At 40.7% G+C, this 23,413-nt stretch overlaps 1 protein-coding gene across 4 annotated transcripts in view; it reads right to left on the reverse strand.

The window, feature by feature from the left end:
- RUNX2 (runt-related transcription factor 2) overlaps positions 1–23,413 on the reverse strand; it is a 277,102-nt gene that overhangs the window by 121,788 nt on the left and 131,901 nt on the right. For all 4 annotated transcript variants that reach the window (XM_006881936.1, XM_006881935.1, XM_006881937.1 and 1 more), the window contains one exon: positions 21,361–21,465. In XM_006881936.1, coding sequence (XP_006881998.1) covers positions 21,361–21,465 — 105 coding nt within the window. The remainder of the gene's footprint in view (positions 1–21,360; positions 21,466–23,413) is intronic.

Raw genomic sequence — 23,413 nt, forward strand, 5'->3', positions numbered from 1 at the left:
AACAACAACAACAACAACAATATATGAAAACTATGCTGGGGACTGACTTCAGTTTTAAAGAGGCCTACGGAGCTCTAGTGATGTCGTCCATAGGTTAGCGAACAAGCTGCCAACCCCGAAGCAGAGCCTCTCCGGGGGGGTTGGAATCCACCAGCCACTCCACAAGGAATCTCCTCCCACACTATATACAGCCTCAGAAACCTGCTGGAGGGTCAGTTATGAACCAGTTCAGACTCCACGGCAATGAGATTGAGATTTAACTTCTGAGTGGCACAGTGTGAAATGTTACCTGACTCCCAACTGAAAAGTTAGCAGTTTGGATCCATCAGCCACTCTGAGGGAGCCTCAGAAACTCAATGTTCACTGAGAGACAGAAGCAACTTTGCAACAATTAGTCGGGGGTTTTGTTTGTTTGTTGGGTATTTTTTCTTAGGAGAGGGCAGTGATCTTAGCTTTATTTCTTATTCTATTGGTAGCCCTTTAAAATTAGACTCTCCAAGCTGAGATCCTTCATCAGTACCTCGCAATCAGATAGAGAACGAGCACCCTATAAATGTTTGCTGAATTAATACAAGAATAAAGGATGCTTTTTCCTTGAGGCGTCTTTCTTCACAAGTTAATTTTCTTTAATTGCCAAAACCACTGAGATTCAAAGGGTTAAAGAACAATATTTAGAAATTCCTGAATTGTTAAAAGAATTTTGTGGTTGTGTGGAGGGTTTGGAATTACATTAAAATCCTAATGTACAATAATTTATACATTCCAATCCTAATGTACAAATAATATTTTGTCAAATAAAACACTTGTACATTAAAATCATAATGTATAAATAATATTTTTAAGTGATTTTAAATAATTTACAAACCATAAGCCTTCCAACAGCCAAATGTGAAGAGACCAGTGTGACCACATTATTTTGACGTAAAAAAAAAAAATCAAAATCCATCCCAGCAACTGATTTAAAAGCACCATAAGTAGAATTAAGAATATATCTCTGTTGTAAATCAATTTTAGGAGCTCTTTGCCACAACCAAAAAAAAAAAAAAAAAAGTTGTTTCTTTCCTCATAGATTTTCAGTGCAATTTATCGAAATTTTAAAACGGTCAAAGGAGACATTTATAAAGTGGCTGAAGTGCCACCTGTTCCTGCTTTGAAAGCCTGAGCAGCTCTCCCTTCCCTAGCAAAGTCTCTATTTACAGCTACATTTGACTCATCGTGCTGAGTTCCTAGCTTAGAGGCAGCACTCAGCAAAAATGCTAACAACCAGAGCCATCTTATCTAGATCGTCAGATATCCTTCCGCTGGTCATTTAATCCTTTAGTGTCAGATTTTCTCCAATTCCATTGAAAGTTTTCATTGACTTAATTTTCATTTCTCCTAACAGAAGAAAATGAAGGCATGATGGCTCCATAATACTTCTCCAGAACCTCACTGACAAGGGAAGGATGACCCTCAACAAAGAGGGTTGCCTGGGGCAGTTGTGTCTAAATGAAGTCCTTTTGCATGAACTAACTTACATTCCGGTGTCACCACTGGACCAGGATATGGCAAATTAACCACAATAAGACAGGTTCTTCATGCACAAGCTTCCAGGTACCACCCACCAGCACCTAGTGTGCCATCTTGTTGTTCGGAGCTGTTGAGTCGCCTATGACTCTTAGCAATTCTATTAATAACAATGTGCCACAGATCAAAGTGAAAAGAAGGTGCACTCCTCTCCTTTGGGTTATTTAAGCTATTTAGCTCTACCAATAAACTGCTACACCAGGTCTCAGAAGACAAGCATCCACTATATGTTCTATAGAAAAAGTGGCAGAAGTATTTCATAAAAAAATAAAGTGGCCCGGTGTCCCACATGTTGGTTCATTGGTTAATTTCCTAATTATAAAATCCAGAAACTCCTTGGTCCCTGGCCCCAGAAAACGCCCCTGCTATATCTGCTTTGTGCAACCTGTACAATTCTTTAAAACCCAAGAGAAAGAGAGTCTAGGTAGGAATCTTTGGGAGTGATCAAAGCACAGGAACTTTCTTTTAATCCTATCACCTTCATAGAAACCTCGGTTCTTCTCTATTAACCTTTAGACATTATTGTGCTTATGCATCCAGCCTTCTCTAAACCTCTGACCACACTGTATGCCCTCCTTCTGTCACAGTTTCTCTTAAGTTGGTTCCTAAGTCATAAGTAGAGTTCTCTTGGAAGGCAAGGAGTTCAGGGGAGAAAGGATGAATAAACAGCTTTGGTAGGTACACTTGTTGCTTCAAATAAATCAGTATAGGACCCTTTCCTTATTCTTTAGGAAACTACAGCCAGTTTGAGTTCATGGTATTGGAAAGTAATTGCAGAAAATAAGAAACAACTGTCTTTTTATTATTCCCATAAAGACTAAAAGTGCCAAGGCCACTAAGAAAATATTCCAGACGAGGAGAAAGGCTGTAAAAAGGAAGGGGGTTGTGATTTCTGACCAACTGTGGGCTACAGGGTGGCCCTCCAATGGTGATAACACTTTGGGAAGTGGTCTAATGTCCCTAGTGAATCAAAAGGTTCAAGTTATTTTGGGAAGAAAGAAAAATGTATTCTGAGTATTTTTCCTTTCCTTTTGCCTAGCACCACACCCAATGAGCCTTCTTCCCAGTCAAAGTCACCTGTTTTAAGATTTGTTCCTTTAGTCTCTTTGATTTTTTTTTCAGAGAAAACTATATCCATTTGGTTCAAAATTAATACGTCATCTGAAAACACTACATATGTGTGTTTTGTTTTTCATAGTTTCATCAGCGAGCTATCATGATTGCTTACAGCAAACCATGTGCAGGTGTGCAAATTTATTATGACAAAATTGCTCAGACAGGTATTTAAAAAGCAAAGGAGAGGATTAAAGAAGGAATTTAAAAATTTAAAAAAAAAAAACCAACCAAAACCAAAACCTCGACACTTGGCCTCTCTGGGAAAGGTTAACTCAGAAAGCAAAGCAAAAAGCTTTCCTGCACTCCAGCTTCCAAGCTGAAAGGAATGGTGTGCTCAGCCAGCGATTCTCAGGTTTGTTCTGCTCAACTTCGCATCCCTGCCAACTTTTAAATGCATGAGGGTTTCTGTTTTCAGAAATAAATCCTGCCTATTTCCTCTCTCCTTCCTTCTCTGTGACGATAAATTCCTTGAGGGTGATTTTTTGCGGGGGATGTGGATTGTATCTCTCAAGCTTCAGGTTATATACTAACTTTGTGTCACCTGGAAATGCTTTTCTTTGTGTGTTGGTTTTGTGTTTGTTGTTTGATTTAATTTCTCACAGTAGGCAGGTAACTAAAAAATTAATCAACTTCCTAAAATCCCACCTTTTGTACCTGGCATGTACAAAGCAAATAAACCTGGGTTTTCCTAACAACACAACATTCTCACCCTCAGCCTCAATTTTTTAATAACATACCTATTCTTATTTACAATGATAATTTCTGATCAATTGGCAGATCTGATTATCTTTTTTGTTCTACTTTTCCTCAATTAAAGATTCTAATCAGCATTAAAGCAAGGCAAATTACTCTTCATTATTTATGTCAACATAAATATTCTATTCGGAGCTTCTGAATTCTAATAGAAACACAGAAACCACGTCTCTGATTCTAAAAGCAGAAAGGCAGTGTTTTCCTGTGTTTCATAAATTCATAAAATCACGGAGATGGAAGGGTGATTGAAAACTCCCCAGCTGAGTCCTCTAACCTCCACTAGACTCTTCCACTTTGCAATTCTTACACTAAAAAGTTCTTAAAATCTAACCTAAGTCTATCGTGCTTCAGTTAAAACCTATTCTTTCTCTGACCTCACTAAAAACAAAACAGCTGGTCACCATACACAGCTTAATAGTGCCTCATAATCTTAAAATATGTTATTAAGTCATTTTTTCAGTCTTCTCTTCTTGAAGCTAAGTAATCCCATGTCTTTCAACTTATCCTTATAAGTTCAATTTTACAATCCTTTAATCATCATCAGTGCTCTCTGCTGAAGGATCTTACGTTTTCTGCACTGCTCTTTTGTTCTGAAACCCAGTTCACCTTTGGAATTGCTTCTCACTGTTGATAAAAGCGAAGAATTACACACAGTCCTAAGAAATTCTACTCAAATAGGTAACTTACTGCTTTGTTGGGATTCTTTTTAATCAAGTTTGATCCTATGGCTCTGTGCCTAAGGGGAGAAAAAAATAAGGGCCTAGAATCCTTACTGAGTGTCCACAGTGGAAACGCCATTCCTCCTCCACCTGCTCCTGCCTGGTGTTCCTCACCAGAGAGTTCAAAGCCTTTCTCCACTGCCTTTCACTACTTATGTGGTCCTTCGGAATTGATTATCTAGCCAAGCTAATTGAGTCTTCTTATTTAAGCCAAGTCACTGACCAACAATGACTTAAAACATGATACCCTTTGCAAAAAACATTATAGGATCGTCAACATCTTAACTCAGTGTGGAATCTCATGCATCTTGGGGTCATCAGGATGAGCAAGACAGTCTGTCTATGCTCCTTAAAGCATAACACTCTAAGGATAAGCCCTGAGTAGAATTATGAAGGAGGAAACTACAGAGGTAGAAGGCAATTCTCTCTCTCCCTCTCTCTATCTCATTGCTGTTTCATCAGAACTAATTAGCTGACCCCATAGTGGGTTTCAGAAGCTGTAAATCATACACGTGAAACTGCACATAGAATCCTTTTTTTTGGTGACTTTTCCATCTTTTTTTCCAGCAATGTAGAATTCCAAAGGCCCTAATGCCAGTGACCAGCTGCTCGTGTTAACAAAAGAACATCATGCTTGGAAAAGTAGAAGGCTGGGGAAAGACCCTTGATTAGATGAATCAACACAGTGGCTGCAATGACAGGCTTACACAGTAGACACTGTAGACAGTAGAGATTGTGTGGAAGGCCCAGGACTGGGCAGGGTTTTGACTGTTATATTAGAGGGGTCACTGGCGTCAGACCCAACTCAATAGCACCCACCAACAACAACAGGGCTCTGTGGGTAGTTCATACCCACCCAGCAGTTCCATGAGAGAAAGGCCTGACATCTGCTCTGGTGAGAATTGCAGCCTTGAGGCAGGGAGACAGTTTTACTCTGACATAGCACGTCAATATTGCCTCAGAGGCATCGAACAACAACAGCAAGTCCCTCTCTGAATGAAGTTAGATACCTATTTATGACGTTGATCAGGAGTTTGCATGTGAGGTATCCTTAGCCTTCAAGTGTCTTCCCACATTCTTCCTGTTGTTGTTGTTGTTATGTGCCACTGAGTAGGAAGAGACTCACAGCCGACCCTCCACTGGGTTTTCAGAGACTATACTTCACACGGGAGGAGATGACTCATCTTTCTCACATGGAGCAGCTGATGGATTCAAACTGCCTGCCTTTGCATTGGCAGTGTGACTTCTTACCACTAGGCCACCAGAGCTCCCTTCATTCTTGCTAGAGCTGGGGTTTTTTCTCACCTTCAGACCTCTGCTAAGATGCTGTCTCCTGAGGAGGCATGCTCCAGACTATTCTAGAACAGATTTCTTTCTGCCCCTGCCACCCATCATACTTTATTATTAGCACAGCCATTTCCCTTCACAGGATCTACCACAATTTGCAATTATATGCAATTAGAAGTAAATGTCTATTTACTCATTTCTTACCTGACTCCCCAAAGGCAGAGAAGTTTGTTTGCCTTGTTCTGTAAACTTAGCGCCCAGCTCATAGTAAGCATTCAAAACTGTTTTGAACGAATAAATGTTCTCAATACTAGAAACTCTGACCTTTTTAAAAAAAAATCTCTAAGCGTGACAAGAAGCGTTTCTGTTGGTAGGTATAATGGGGGATGATGTTCTTAGTGGCAGGCCCAGGAGAGGGGAAGAAAAATCCTTCTCGTATACAACTAGCCTTACATCATTTAAGGAAAGATGGCTCTCTTCTATCATTCTGGCAAGCTGCCACCTCTTCTGAAATGTTTTCTAGAAATACTGCCAGTCCTATTGGCATACTCCTTTTCCTTAAAGCAATTATTCTCAATTCCAGTTATTCCTTCCTTTCAACTTCAGTTCAGTAATGCCACCTGTATGTTACAGACCATAATTTTCCTGATGCGATTCTGTGACAAAAGTTTTGTTACCATTACAAAATTACTAGAATTATAGGTAGCCCCCAGATTACAACAAGTCCCATTCCTATGTCTGTCTTAAGTTAAATTTATGCACAAGTTTTAACAGTTAGGTATGGTTCATCATATGGGACCATCAATTAGTCAAATGTTTGTTTTATTAGATAGTATAATGTCTTTCTATGCAATAAAAGTATTTTTTAAAACTTCCAGATACACTAAAACATCTTTAACATAATATTCCAGTTTTTGTTGTTGTGTGTACCATAGAGTTGGAACCAACCCATAGCTGACCCTCTGGCGGGTCTTCAGAGGCAGGTAAGGGCACAGGAGGAGACTGCAAATCCTTCTCCTGCTGAGAAGGTGGCCTCAAACCACATGCCTTTGGAATTGCAACACAGTTTCTTGCCACTATGCTACCAGAGCTCCCTAATACAGTCATAATAACAATGTTTTTATGTACATCACACAGTAGCACCTCTTTGTTTTAGTAACTATTGAACATACCTCAAATTTTAAGATAATAGGCTTCACTTGGTTTAGATAGTAAAGACTATAGATATGTGAGATGTTCTGGACCTGAATTTAAAAAAATACTGGCAAAGATAATACATGAAATTATTAATAGTGAAAATCTTGGGAGATGCATTTTTATTTACTTCTTTTGATTAAAGATTATTTCTTAATCTTGTATATATCCCCTAATTGTGTAACAGTTTAAAATTAACATCTTTCCCATGAACTAAGTTTATTTTACTGATGTTGTTGTTGTTAAGTGTCGTCGAGTCGTAGACGACTCATAGCAACCCTATGAAGAAAGACCTGAACACTTGTATAACTTTGTCGTTTCTCCACATTCATAGAGTTTCCGGAGGCAAGCCATTTCAGAAGTGGATGCCATTCCTGCTTCCAAGCTTGTTTTATTTGGGAAGCTCCACCAAACACTGTCCACCATGGGCAACCATTATCGCATTTGACACATCAGTGTCACAGTGTTTAGTATCACAGCAACCACAAGTTAACCTCTGTATAGCAAATGGACGGACCAGTGCTAAATCACTTAGAAGAATGTTTGACCAAAAACAATTAAAACAAGGCCTGAGGGCCTTGATTAAAATCACCCACCTTTGGCTTGGTAGCATAGTCAAAGTAAACACCTCTTAAGGGTTAACTTAACAACTTGGTACTTTCATCAATGCAAATGCCATGTTTCCAGCTCTGCTAGTTAAACTTCATTTTAATGACCTCAATATTCATCTGCATCTACAGTATGCCAGGTGCTATAGCTTGGGACTTATTTACTATTTAGGAATGCTACTACTTCACCAGGTATGCTTCTCAGATGAAACCATGTCATGCAATCGACCAACAGGGTGCTGGACCCAAAACCAGAAGCTTTCATAACAGTACTGTCAAAAGTATTAGGAAGATTTAGCAGTGAATAATTGAACAGGAAGAGACCTGGGCTCCTTGCCCATTTCCATAAATCATCTGCTGACTTGCACAGTGACACAGGAAAAATGAGTTTTCAAGTGTCTATGCCTCAGTTTATCTACCTGTAAAATGAAAAAATGCTTTCCTCAAAGGGATGTAAAGAGAATCAGAATTAGTGAGGTAATGTCTAAGTGTTTGGAACTCCTTGGCAGAAAGGCGCTATATAATTACTGTTTGGTATTTAAGTTGCCCTTCATGTGTGCCAAAGACTTTACGATCATTCCTTAGGAGTTATTCCTCCCAGCTCTGTGAAGTGTTTTCACGGCCATTTCCACCTGAACGATGATGAAACCGACTTAGACATTGAATGATTTGCTTATGGTCGGTCAGAGCACCAAGTTCTGAAAAGAGGAATGTCCAAGTCCCCCAGTTCCCTTCATCATAACTAGACTCACTTCAAATACAAACTACCCTCACAGATTAATCTTCTGTTAAATGACTTTGAAATCGACCTTCCAGTATAAAAGCATTGCTACTCATTTCGCCAGGATGGAGTGAACAGTAAAGAGATGAAATAGGAAGATGTGTAAACTGAATGAAAGCTAAATCTCTAAAGAGACTAAAGCTCTTTTCACTCATTTATATGAGAGAGATCGTGAACATGGTATTGTTCAGGAGGTCGCTTTGAGTCACTGTCGACTTGGCGGCACTAAGCCACAGCAACAACATATTTCCTTCACTTCCTTTATAATTGTCTGTGTTTTTGTAGCTGCATAATCTTCTTGAAGAATAGATATTATTATACAAATCATTTTCAGGACTAATTTTAAGGAGGAAAGGTAGAGGTTAAACTATGCTGAGTAACCCCCAGCCAAAATACCTGCAATCATGTTTACCCAGGTGTGAGCTCATGAATATTAACACTAGCAGGCACCAAGTGAGAAGGTGATTGGAGGATGCATACTGCAGAAGGTACAGCAGTCACAGGGCTGATGCAACAGTCCCACAGATGGTGTAAGCACAAGAAGTACCATTTTTCTTCAAGGTCAGTGAACTCTTCCCAACTCTGAGCTATTCTAATGACACGGACACAAAGTCTACACTGCAATCACCCATCTACCCTGCTTGCAGAGAGTTTTACCCCCAGATCATGGTCTCCCAGCTCCCCCAGACCTTGTTTATATTGATTTCTCGCCCCCCCCCGCCCCACTTTGTTCAACGGCTCATCAGCCAAATAAAAGAAGCACCTTATCATTGAGAGTTCCGCCAAAGCAAAAGGTGTGTACACCAGCGTCTTGGGAATGCTGCTCTGGCTGTCCAGTGAGTGGCAAGACAGAACAGTGAGCAAATAAATCCATACACACGTGGGCAAACCAAAACAATGGGAGGGCCTAAGTGGCAGAAGTGGTTAAACGTTGAACTGCTAACCTAAAGGTTAGCAGTTCTCACCTACCCACCCACACCAACTAAGAAGCAATCACCTAGTGACCTGCTTCTAAAAGGTCACTGTCTTGAAAACCTCACAGAGCACAGTTCTATGCTGCATACATGGGGTTGCTAAGAGTTGGAAATGGCTTACCAGAAACTAACAACAAGAGACTATAAAATAAGTTTAAAACATAGATGATGATTAATTGAGGGGGTATAAAATGAGTCTAAGCTAAAATATCAGACAAACATTTTAGACGAGAAAATGGAATTACAATTTAAAATATAATACGTTTACGTTATTCAAGAGGTGGGTACAGACAATGACTCAATTCATGAAAACAAATATGCATATAGAAATGATAAGGCAAACCATTAAAAGAAAAGATACTATGTGGCCATTTTCAAGTCAGTAAAAGAGTAATGATGAAGCTTTGCCTCACATACTATGGGCATGTTGCTAGAAAGGGTTATTCCTTGGCGAGAAACGAAGACCCTCAGCCAGGTGAACTGACACAGTGACTGTTGCAATGGGTTCTTGTGTGTCAGGAAGTGTGAAGATAACGCAGGATAGAACAAGGTTCAGATTTTTTGTTTAAAGGGTCACTATGAGTCATGCTTGACTCTATGGCACCAAACAACAACAACAAAAGACGAAAGCTATCATATACATAGAGGGAGGAGAAGAAAAAACTTTCTAAGACTACTCAATGAAAGGGAAATGCAGAATCTAAAATCTCACTGTTAAATTCCCAAAGTCTTCTACCCTTAGTAGTACATCAGACCTGAAACACATCAGAAATATATACTATAGGGCAAACTATAATACCTGAAGCTGACAACACCTTCAAAGTGGGTCGAGGCACTGTGTGCATACTGTGACTCGTTATTTACTCTCTAGTACACAGAACCTCATTGATACCTATCCCTTTATCACTACCAAAAAACCTGTTCCCAATAAAAGACTCAATATAAGTAGGAGGTACCTTTCCCAGAGGTACTTGAATTTAAGCCTTAATGCTAATATTTAATGAAAGGCTTATGTCTACTAGTAAATACATTTAAGTCACAAGTGACAGTAACAGAAAGGAACAAGGAATATGCTATTTTAAACACCATGCAACAAACAGTCTCTTATTTTAATTTAATCATTGCATAAGTATTTTGGTGTCATTTCTTAGTTTCCAAAAATTGCTAGGAAAACAGGAGCAATTATTCTCTATATCTCCCTAATTAAAATGTTTGTGAATTTTTCTGAGGCCAAAAGATATGCTTTATTTAAATTACAAGGTTATTATGTAAATATGCTAAAGTCATTGTCATTAAGTCAATTCCAACTCAGAGAGACCCAAGGGAACAGGGTAAAACTTCTCCTAGGATTTTCAAGACTATAATCTTACAGAAGTAGGCTGTCTCTCCCGGTGGGTTTGAACTGCTGACATTTTAGTTAGCAGGTAGGCACTCAACCACCAGACCACCAATGTATAGACACTAAGGAAGGAAGGACAAGTACAAATATATCATTTTCTCAGTAAATTTTTTCTTTTTTTAAATTTTTTTTTTAGTAACTCTTTTCTTCTCCATTACTTTTAAGTATATCCTATTTTTCTTTGATTCAGCCTCCCTTGAAAAATGCTGCAATATGAACAGACTAGAAGAAGATTATTTCAGTAATTGATGATGAACTATCTCGTTTGAAAAGAAAAAGCTATTTTCTTTTTAAAAAAGAAAACTTTCAATTCCTGCACTGTCTTAAGAATATGATTTCGGACTTACACTGAAGTCTATAAACCACTGACACATTTGGATCAAGTTCACGCGTGTCTTTAGAGCCCATATCCCTCGAAAACCTGCTATATTTACTGAGAAGCAATATATCAAGCGGAGCATATGCATGCGGAAAATGTGCTCTAGTTGTGAAAGCTATGGGACCTTGTTAACACAAGTCCAACACGATGAGAAAGCACATTCAGAACTGGGGAGCCAGGGAAGAGTGCAAAGGAGGGACACAAGCATGTTTTAACGGCTGTGATAATTTGCCATGAAAGGATGTTAAGGCCATAGCTCCTTGCTGCAGCATGCCATGTGCTGCTGAATTAAATTACTGCCATGCAGTCTGCTAGTGAAGGAATGTGTAAACAGGCCATATATCCTTGCATCAGTTCCACAGAATGTTGCACAACACAAAATGCCTCTCGATGTGTCATTTCCTTCTTGGCCATCTTCCCAGCTCCTGACAGTCAGTCAACAACAAAAAAAAAGTACTGAAAGAGATTTAAAACTGCTCTTCTCAAGAGCACATTCCACCAGCCACCAGCCAGACTCTCCACTGGTGTTTCTTATCACTTCCCTCCCTCCTTCATTCTCCTTGAAGAAAGGGGAAAATGAGAACAATTTTTTAAACTGTTATTCTCTTAAAGTCTTGGAACAATGTTTTATATCCTAGAGGCCAGATGATTAATTTACATGGCAATCAAACTCCTGCTTGGATTTGCTGACTTGTCAGTAGGAAAGCATGGCACTTACCCCATGACTTCAATCCCTTGGGCATTTTAGAAACAGTGCCCTACGAAGTAGAAGGTCTGCAAGCCAAGAAGTTTCTACTAACGCTTGGTGCTGAGGACTCACACTCAGGCCTTTGGCATCAGGCATCTGTTCAAGACTTATTAAGGTGTTCTCAAATTATCTTCATAAAAACAACATATTTTATCTTTTTAAATAAATCAGTAATGTTGTTGTTGTTATGTGTCGTCAAGTCACTTGCAACTCATAATAACCCTCTGTACAGCCACCTTGAAACCTGCTTTATCCTGTGCCAACTTTACTGTCTCTGATACCCTCATCACCTCAGTCACCAAATCAATCCATCTCATCGATGGTCTCCCCCTCTTTCTCCATACTTCCACTCTTCCAAATATGATGTCCCTCTCCAAGGACTGGTCCCCTCCTTACAACATACCCAAAGTATGTCAGACGAAACCTCAGTATCCTTGCCTCCAAGGAGCAGCCTGGTTTCACCCTCTCCGGGATGAACTTGTTTATTCTCCTAGCAGTCTATGGTATATTCAATACTCTTCTCCAGCACCACAGCTCAAAGGCATCAATTCTCCTTCTATCATCCGTAGTCATTGTCCAGCTCTCTGACGCATGAAAAAAATTTAAGAAATTCTCTTCACAGAGAATAAGAATTTGAATGTAAATCTTATATTTAGAGATATCAGATATTGCTGTTACATACCATAGAGTTGGAACTGACCCTTAGTTGACCCTATACTGGGTTTTCAGAGGCAATTAATCACACAGGAGGAGACTGCCCATCATTCTCCCACAGAGCAGCTGGTGGCCTCAAACTGTGTGCCTTCAGGATTGCAGAGCAGCTTCTTGCCACTAGGCCACCAGAGCTCTTTAGAAATTATACTGCTGCCCCTCCACTGAAGAAAAGTTCCACAGTCTCTACTTTCAATCACCTGTGACAAGCTTCTAAGTAAGGACCCTTGGTGATGTAATGTGCTATTTGAGCTGTCTATCAAAAGGTGTAGTAGTTGTTATGTGTCTTCGAGTCAAAATCGACTCCTAGCTAACCCTTCAGGATGTTTTCTGAGGTTATAAACTACCCAAGAGGAGAGTCCCCATTTTTCTCCCATGGAGCAGTTGGTGAATTCGAACGGCCTGCTTTTGGATTGACAGCAAGGAAAAGTTTGAATTCTCAGATCTACAGGGGAACAAGACGAGACAGTCTGTTCCCAAAGAGACTTGCAGACTCAGAAACCCACTGGAGGGTAATCAAGAGTCAAAACAGCAACAATTTGACAACAGTGGGATTTTGAGCTTGGCTTTGGTAGGACAGTAGTTAAAGTATTCAATCACTAACTGCAACATCAGCAGTTTGAACAAACTAGCTGTTCTAGGAGAGAAAAATAAGGTAAACTGCATCCTTAATGACAGAGCCCTGGAAGCCCTAACAGGCTTCCTAAAGAGCTGCTCTTAATTGGAATCGACAACACTACGTCCTTTTTTAGCTTACTGATAAAAAAGCAAAGGCTATGGGCCAGATACCATGAAAAGCCACTTCTTTCAGCTGACTGGGATGAAAATGAATAGGGGATCAATGTGAATTGCCACTGGCATCATGTGGAATGAGGAAGAGAAACACCAAGCCCTCCAGACTCTCCACCCTTTCTCACCAGACTGGAACAGAATCTCAGAGGTGGATGGAACAGCATGAAAGGAAAGTGAGATGCTGCTCTGCCCAGACCCCGCTGTCCTGTTTAAATCTGTTCCTCTACATTTCTTAAAAGTAAAAAAGATAACAACTGGAAGGGCTTCAAGAATATGGAGAAACAAAATGTTCTCAGGCGATTTCTAAACCTGATGAACTGAGCACAGGTGAGAATGAGCAAGCAGGAAGAGTCTGGCTGCAGGATGGAAGCCTACCAAGCAGGGTGGGTGGATCAGGGTGTTAAGCAGCCCTGGGAACATAAACATTTCCCTACACTCCCAAATAACCTCTCACTCACCTATGCCCCAGCCCCTTCCTGAAGTCATGAACAGAGCCAAACAAGAAATCTTGCAGCCAGGTGCTCTAATCCTGAGGGAAAGGGGGTTGTTACATCACTGAGAAAGAAAAAGGCAGAGCTGTCCTTTCTCCTACTAAATCTTTATGGGAGGCAGGGGCTGGTCAGCGGTGACCACGGCAAGAGAGCCACAGATGAAGGTTTTGTTTTTGCCTTAAGAGTAATTATGGTTTATTTCCTTGAGGCACAATACACAAACCCCTTAGAAACCCATTCACATGTGTCAGGTACCAGGCTGGCAAGCACACTGGCAAGTGAGAATTTTCTGAACCAGATAACATAAAGTATAAAACTTTCTGGCCTGTCCATTTGAGGATTCACAAGATATTGCTGCTACAGATTTTCCATGTTGCCAGGTAAGAATCGTCTGTTTTGTTGTTATTGTTGCTGCTCAAACAGCTAATATTCTTTTGTACACATATTAATCTGACTTGAGACAGTATTGATTTACTAATATCAAGCATGTTGTTGTTGTTGACTACTGTCCAGTCGAGTACGACTCATAGCAACCCTATGAACAAAAGACCTGAAGCCTTTCTGAATCGTCATTTCTCCAAGTTCATAGAGTTTCCAGACGCATGTGGTTTAGGAAGTGGATGCCACTCCTGCTTCCAAACCTATCTTAAAACTGGGAGCTCCACCAAACACTGTCCACCATGGGGAACCCTTAAGGTATATGATACCCCATTAATAAATAGACCCTTAGTTACAAGCCGACCTTATGTATGTGAGAATAGAAATGTACTCCACAGGTTTTTCAATGTGTGCCTTTTTTTCAGAAGTAGATTCTTCAAAGCATCACTAACTACAACCTTTCTGTTACCAGATAAATTCCCATCATCCAGGGACTCCCCAAGTTCATTTCTGCTGTTGTTGCTGCTGTTTGCTACTGTCCAGACAATCCTGACTCATGGTGACCCCACACATACACAGTAGAGCTGCCCTACAGGGCTTGCAAAGCTATGACCTTTCAGAAGCAGGTGCTGAGGTAGGTCTTACAAGACATCTCTGAACAGGTTCAAATGATCAACTTCTCAGCTTATCTAATTACACCCGTCAAGGAATCTCAGTAAGTTAAAACAAAACAAAACAAAAAACAAACAAACCCAACAACCAACTCAACAATCTCACCATTGAGTTGACTCCAACTCATAGTTTCCAAAGCTGTAAATATCTTTATGGACCCAAACAGCCACATCTTTCTCCCATATAATGCCTCATGGGTTCGAACCACTGACCTTTCAGTTAGCAACTGAGCATTTAACCAACAACAGGATTCCACCAGGTAGTGTTTGTTGTTGTTGTTGTTGTTGTGTGCTGTCAAGTCAGAACCAATCCCCAGTTAACCCTCCAGTGGGTTTTCAGAGGCAGTAAATCACACAAGAGGAGACTGTCTGCCTTTCTCCAGCAGAGTGGATTCAAATTGCATACTTTTGTGTTGGCAGCACAATTCCTTGCCACTTGTTTAGTATATTTATTCAATCACAATGTTGTTGTTTTTGCTATGCACCTCCAAGTCAGAACTGACCCACAGCTGACCCTCCAGGAGGTTCACAGAGGCAGTTAACCACATGGGAGGAGACTGTCCATCCTTCTCTCAGAGAGCAGCTACTGGATTTGACCTGCGTGCCTTCAGGATTGCAGTGCAGCTTCTTACCACAAGGCCGCCAGAGTTCCCTGAAGCTACTACTAAATCGAACTTCAAGTCAGGTAGTAAAAACTTCTGCCATATTCAAAGTCACTCTGACCATCACCGTGTCATTCCATCTTGCTAGCGGGCCTTCTTCTCTTTCTCTGATAGGGCAGGATAATGCACCCATTTAAATATGTTGTTTATAGAGTCACTATGAGTTGTGATCAGCCCAACACCATATAACAACAACAGTATTACTTTAAACTTTGCAGAGCGAAAAGCTAAGAGACAGTTCAGAAAATAGTACCTTGATGAAATTATTTGTTCTGTTGCAACAATGACATTTACTGTCTAAGCAGCTGTGGGAATTAACAATGCTGGTGGTCTCAATGAACCACTTCCTCCATTATTCGCATCTTTGTGTGATTCCTTCAGTTCAGGCTGCCCCTGTGGCTTGTTTAACCAAGAAAATATGAAGTAACATATGCTAGTTCTTTGCCTAGGGGGGTCGTGGTCTCATGGTAGAATTTTCGCTTTCCATTCAAGAGACCCAAGTTCAATTCCCAGTTAAGGGTCCTCATACACAGCCACCACGTAACTAACTGTGAAGACTTGGCATTATTGTTATGACACTGAGCAGGATTCTGTAGAGCTTCCAGATTAAGACAGGTATTGAAATTCACTTCCAAATAATAAGTCACTGGATAGTCTATGGATCACAATGTACATGAGGTTGGCATGAGCTCGGGGCCAATCTGACAGCTGCTAACAACCACAGTCCTGAGCCGAAACCTTAATTTGGCAGATCTGATTGCTACCACGCTGGTGTTTCAGGAGCACGGAGTTGTGGTATAAGAAGTTAAGCTACCCTTCAAGGACCGCATGATGAGGTCATGTGGAAAAGGAGAAGCCCCAAAACTACGTGGAGAGAGAAAGGCCCAGCGGTCCCACTGGCAACTAACTATCCCCATTCAAGCCACAGACCTATGAATGAAGCCATCTTGGATGCCCCAGTACCAACTGCCACCTGATGCAGCACATGACAGACCACAAGCAACATCAGCAGAAACCCCATCCAGATGAACCCCAGGCAACCCACAGACTCAAGAGATAATAATTAGGTTCTTGTTACAAGCCATTTTGTTGTGGTGAGTCCTGCTACTGAGAAAAAAAAAAAAAACACAACTGAAAAAAGCAGTAAGATAATGAAAAGAAATCTGACTACATAGAAGGTGACTTTAGAAGCCTGGTAGTTCAGTGGTAAACCTGGCTATAATCGAAAGGTCAGTGGTTTGAACTCACCAGCCACTGGAGAGGAGAAAGATGTAGCAATCTGTTTCACATTACATATCTCAGCCGTGGAAATTCCACAGGCCATCCTCCTCAATGCTACAGGGTCATCATAAGCCGAAATCAACTCAGTGGTAATGATTTCAGTTTGTGGTGACTGCTGCTGTTTGCCATCGAGTCAGAAATGACCCATAGCTGACCCTCCAGCAGGTTTTCAGAGGCAGTAACTCGCCCTGGAGGAGACTGCCTGTCCTTCTCCCATGGAGCAGCTAGCTGGTGGATCCAAACCATATGCCTTCGGGACTGCAGTGCAGTGTGAGTAAGGTGACCTTTTCTCTCTCTCTCTCTCTCTCTCTCTCTCTTTCACAGCTGATGGTACCATTTTCTATTACTCTCCTCCTTAAATCAGAAACATGACTCAAACATATGACCTCACTAACCAGCTTTTCACCTTCCATAGAAATTCTTTGCATTGCACAAGCATTGGAACCAAGTGCATACATGGAATAAAAGATCCTAATAGAAGCTCATGGTTAGAAGAGCTAAGCGTTACTGTTGCTGCAGCGTCGGGAGCACTGACTTCTCCTGCTGGTGAACATACGGCAGTCGCTCTGAAGAGCTAATTTGCCAACAGAAGGTCAAAATGCCTTGCCTAAACACAAGGCATACAAATTTGGGATCTTAAGTATGATGTCACGTCTTAAAATGATAAGCTGGCAAAGAAAATAAATGGCATTTTTGTAAAGATGTGCACCGTTTTCATGTTTACACTACTTAAGATGAAGGTCCTAATAAGTCATCGGCTATGTTCCTTTAAAGGGAAGTTTTATAACTGAGATGAATCACAACTGCAAAAGATCAAAGTTAAAAAACATCAATGATGCCATGGGGTACTTTTTAATCTTGTAATGAGTGATGATCATGTGCTCTTATGAAGTGAGTCCAACTGCCAGCGCCAGATGTGTATATTAAGAAAAGAAGTTGTTTGTGATGTGACAGCACTGGTTCAGCTGCCAGAGACAGAAAACATAGAAGGATGAAAACCTTTCAGATATTTGAGTGAAAAGCAAGTCATGGCAGATGCGTTCACAGGCCGGTCCTCAGAGCAGGGCACTAATGCCACAGCATCCTCCCATGGATATCCTCCTATTAAGTGTCATTATCATCGATGCTGCAGATCTGTCCCCAGTAAGCAGGAATACCTACTCTAGGCACAATTTTATAAAAGTGATTAGTGTAATTTATTAATAAGTAAAAATTCGTAAAATTATCTAAGGGGAGAACAACACAAGAGGAAAAGACTTAGTATCTTTTTCTGGAAGCTTGTTACTGTTATGTGCCACTGGGTCAGAACCAACTCACAGCTGACCCTCCAGCAGGTTTTCAAATGCTGTAAAATCACACGAGACATCTTTCTCTCTCTGAGCTGCTGGTGGATTTGAACCTCCTGCCTTTGGGTTTGGCAGTGCAACTCCTTACCATTAGGCCACCAGAGATACCATCTACAAGCATAATATCAAGCAAAGCTCCACAACAAGTTGTTGACACTGGAAAAACTTTTATTACTAGTAACAACCAACACTTAGTGAGCACTTCAGTACATGTCAGTCACTACACATTTTTACTTACATTATTTAACTGCCTTGTAGCAACTGGTAAGAAAAACACTATTATTACTCCTGCTTTAACACATGAGGATATTTAGATCAAGAGAAGTTATGTAACTCATCTAGCAGTGCACAGCAATCACCTGGTGGAGCTGAGATTTCAACCTGGGCAGCCTGACACCAAAGCCCGCACTCTGAACCACCACAGGAATGCTAAATTAAAACCAACCAGTTAAGCCCTGGACTTGTCCTTGTTCAAACAGCTGATCCATGCAGCTTTTCCAGTATGGAAGTAGACCTTTGAAGGAAAGAATGAAATTCCACTTACAGGACTGGATAGTACACAAATCTTCAACTCCTTCAAGTAACTGCAGTAATAAACTTATTCGTTCATCCATTGCTATACAGTCAGAACCACTACACAGCTGACTCTCTAGCAAGGTTCCAAGGCCGTGAATCACGTGAGGGAGATTGTCCATCTTCCTCCTGAGAAGTGGCGGGGAGAAAGCACCACCTTTGGGTTTGCAGCAGGCTCCCTATAGAGGAGGTCATGAGAGCTCTCTACAACAATAAACAGAATTCTACTATTTCTATGACAAATAACCACCATTTAAGAAATTACAATTTGAAGTAAAGGGGACTGAAACAATTGCACTAATCTTCTTTTTCTGCCCTTAGGGGTAGAGGGGGAAAGCCTTTTATTAAAGTTTTTCTCTGTTAAAGTTCAGCAAAACAAGTCACTTTGAATTCTAGTGCAAGGGTTAACAAACTAAGGTTTGCAGACTAAATCTGAGCTGCCATCTGCCTTTGTAAATAAGATTTTGTTGGAACAGAGTCAAGATCATTTGTTTATGTATTGTCTATGAGTGCTTTTGCAGAGTCATTGAGGCAGAGGCTGTACGGCCTGCCGAGCCTAGACTATTTACTTTCAGATACTTTATAGAAAAAGTTTTCCTAAGCCTAAAGAGTGGGAGGAGCTCTAATGGCCTACTGGTAAGGAGATGGGCTGTCAATGAACGCAAAGGCATGTAGGTCGAATCCATCAACTGCAAGAAAAAGATGGACAATCTTCTCCTGTGCCGTTTACAGCCTTGGAAAACCCACTAGAAGGTCAGGTATAGGATTCATTTCCGACTTGATGGTACAGAACCATAACATACCTAAACGCTTGCTCATTTAACTACAAGCACACACCTAATCAAAAACCCTGCCACAAACTTTCCCCCTACTTTCATGTGAAACAGAAGCAATTTTCCCAAAGCTTCCTGGCCTCCTCATTCTGTCACATCTATTGAGATGGAGCAACACCACCCTTCTCTTTCTTTTCCCACACATTAATTTTCAAGCATCAACTCTTGAGCATACACATGCATGTACACACCCCACCACCACCATAATGGTTTTTCCAAGAACTGAGAAAAGCAGGAAACACCTTTAAGAGATAAGTATTTTGTGGTGTTAAACACTACAGTTAATACTATGCTGTAAGTACTACTAAAATGAATGTCCCTGCTTTTCAGGAACTCAAGAATTAAAGATAAAACATTAGAAGATGCCTTCCCTCAAAAAACATCATCCCTGTTCTGAAAAATGAGCCTGCTGACTTCTGCTGGCCTGCACTGCACAGCCATTCTCCCTGAGAACTGGAGCCCAGGGGCTCCCACAGACGGGTGCTGTAACAGCCACCTAACAGGACATCTCCACATACAACAGACAGATGAATAACCCAGCAATGAACCTGGAAGAATGCCATCCACATAAAAGGAGGAGAAAACAAAAAAAAAAAACCTCAAAGGCTTGCTCTTGAGACAGGAAGCCTCCCCAGTTCACCAAAGCAGTGTCGTCTTTGTGAAAAGACGCAGCAGCCGGAGGACCAGGAGCGTCCATATGCTCCCACTGCTAAGAGCAATGATGCTACTTAAGCCGAAACAAAGTTGTATCAGACCTGGTCTCTCAGTTTCAAGGAAGAAAAATCATGCCACTCTCACTGCCTAGACAAGCCTGCTGTTCTATGACAAATGCGTCAGCTGGTTCTACTTCCACTACAAACCAAATTCCTTTAATATAACGGACAGGACTCCAAGGTATACTCATCAAAGGACAGAATTCTAGGTGACACTTCCATTGGTATCGTTTTTTTTCTAGTCAAATTTACTTTTATTCTGAAAATATTTCTATTTATAAAATGGCTAGAGACCCAAGCTTGCTTCTTCAAAAAAAAAATCTTTCAAAAAAGCCATTGGCACAATTTTTAAAATGTGGTTTATATACTGAATAATCTTTAGGCTCTAAAGATATCTAAATGCTATTATGGTGAGGTTAGTCCTATTTTTTTTTTTCTGGGATGAAGGGCCAAGGGTTAGGAACAAAACTTTTAGTTTAGATTGAAGAGGAACATGCACATTGAGTCTAAAGGATGGTGTGCACTACTTTAAACTGACTGCAATTTAAACTTCCTGGATGGCCAGACAGACAAGCCAACCAAGCCCGGTTTGCTTGTATCTGTTAAAAGAAACGATCTATAACAATTACTGGAACATGACCAAACAACAGTGTTGTAACAATCAAGCAAGTTATCATTTGCAAATAAATTCTTTGTAATTAAGCAGTGTGCTCTTTCTTTATAAAGGGAACTGAGTGGGCGAGTTAAAGAGTTAAAACACATTCTTAGGCCATGGGAAACACAGGCAAATGCTTTTTGACTAAGCTCAAGATTTTTACGTTTATTGTTTTCCTCCTCAGCTCTCATGGGCCTCTTCAGCCCTACTGTGAATAGTTGATGAGCAGAATTTCTTCTAAAGAGTTAAGAGTGACTGAATCACCATCCACTGGTTTCCCAAAGTTATGGCGGCCTTAGCAAGCTTGTGGTAAAGGTCAAAATTACAGAGAAAGTTCAACACATACTTGCTCTTTAATGTTATGTAAATTTACCATTAGTTTGAAATGCCTCAACCTAACCCTCCTTGCAACAAATTCTTCAGTCACCAGTGTAGGTGCATGTGCCACTTTTAAATCGCTGTAAAGACTTTGAGCCTTTTCTTGTACTTAATTAAGGCTAAGTAAGACCTTTATGCACCTGTTCCAACTTACCTACAAATGTAACTTAAACACACACTTAAGAGCACATCTTGTTTATTAACTGGGACTGCCTGGAATTTTCTTTCCTATTATGAGGCTCTCACCACAGTTATATGTAAATAGCAAACTTGGCAAAACAATTACTTCTATGGCAGTAACACTGACTCCGCAAATTCTATTGGCATTTACAGTAAGAAGGCAAAGACTTACTTCTGGGTTCCCGAGGTCCATCCACGGTTACTTTAATAGCTCTGTGATAGGTGGCTACTTGGGGAGGATTTGTGAAGACGGTTATGGTCAAGGTGAAACTCTTGCCTGTAAATGTAAAATGGGGGAAATCCATTGTGAATATGAAAGAACACTGCATTGTCTATTACACATATAGTGTTAGTATTGGTGATTACATAACAGCATATGAAATAGACACAGAACTCCTTATTCTAATTGGAAACTTTGGGAATCTGTTTAGATAATTATTAAACTCAAAGGTAGGTGCACTGCCCTGTCAATAATTTGCAATTGCACCCTAAACAAACTGAATTAGTATCTATACTCTAAACAGATTCTCTAAAGTCTCCCAGATTCATCCCCAGGTGAGGATTCCATACAGACAGAATCAGAATCAATATTTTAACAAGATTCCCCAGATGAGTCTTCTGGAGTCCCAGGTAATTCTCAAGTACACACAAGAATCACTGGTATCTGCTGTTTTAGAACAAAGAAGAAAGAAGTCCAGCTAAGACAGATGAACAAAGCAGTTCATCCACAGAACGCAGCCTGTGCACCTCCCAGGACACATGATCCTGAAACCAGATGAACTAGATGGTGCCTGGCTACTGCTCACCACTGGAAAGGGATCCCACTAGAGGGGTCCTATATAAGGACGTGAGAAAGCAAGGACAGAACTAAAGACTGCAGTAACGGCCAGTCTTACTGGTCAGAAGGAGATGGTGGGACTGCTGAGATTACAACCCTTACGTGTCCTTTGAGCCTGAGACTGAATTTCTCCCTGTGGTACAATTTACTGTCAAACAACAGATCTATAAGGTAAACTCCAGCACCAGGAAGATGCTCAGACCTTAACCCACCAACCACGCAGGATCACAGGGCAGCAAATGCCCAAGAATAAAACTCAAAATGTAGGAGGAGAGTGAGGACAGGAAAAAAAAATTAATAATAATACCCTGGGAATCTTGTTAAAATGTAGGTTTTGGTTCTGTATATGCGGGGTGAAAAGGCAAATTCTCAGCAGTGAGCTGAACTGAATGAACCGGTTCGAAGCCCCGCCTTTCAGTGTTATCCCACATCAGGAACACATCCAACCACAATTTTAGAAGCCTTTATTTAGGATTAGGTCACGACCCCATGAGGGAACAATAGTAAATCACTGTTGATTATGTTATTTACTTCACATGGCTTTAGCATTTCATTTGCTTAACTGCACTACAATGAGAAGATGAAAGAGGAAAGTTCTTATGGGAATCATTTTAACAGGAGCCAGTGTCTCCTGTCCTGGCCTTAATGTGCCTGTGGTATGATGATGATTTCATCATTACTGGAACAAAGTTTTTCTCCTCCCCGCTCACCCCTCGTCTGACATACATCCCTGCCGGTAAATCTTGAAAGCACTCCCTGACAGGGACTTATTTCTGGCTAAACATACACGGCATCTCCCAATATAAATGTGAATTTTCACTGCTAACAGAAGGGTGAGCTTCTCTGGAGTCATAGCACTGATACTGCAAACTAATGATCTACAGGCGATGAATATGGGAGGGGGGAGAAAGACAGGGGAAAGTTGAATAGCAGATTGGGGTGCTTGCTTTCCCCAGAAGATAGCAGACTGCTACACAGACTCACTGACAGTTGCAATCAGTTAGATTTGCAAGGGTTAGTCATGTCAGATAGTCAAAACTGCAAACTGTTACAAGACAGGAAAAGGTGGGCGTGAAACAGTGACTCAATAAAACATTCAGCAATCTCGGGCCAGAGCACTCATTTGGTCTGCTCTTCTAAGAGACCTTTTAGAAAGCTCATTCTGTTTTGCTATGTTTTCTGATCAGACATATTCCCCCCCACCCCTTACTGAAAGCCGAGGGTATTAAATCAAAACACAAATCTTAGACAGTATGTAGCAATACAAAGTTTAATGCAATCTTTTCAAAGCTTAATATGGAACAGGTTATATACAAGGCTTAATGTAGAACAGGTCTTTGGCTGTCAAGTCTAGTGAGTGAGTTTTCTTTTCAACCTAGACCATGGA

Source organism: Elephantulus edwardii, unplaced genomic scaffold, assembly GCF_000299155.1.
Source record: "Elephantulus edwardii isolate Elephantulus edwardi_28Jun2011 unplaced genomic scaffold, EleEdw1.0 scaffold00017, whole genome shotgun sequence".
NCBI classification, from domain to species: Eukaryota; Metazoa; Chordata; class Mammalia; order Macroscelidea; family Macroscelididae; genus Elephantulus; species Elephantulus edwardii.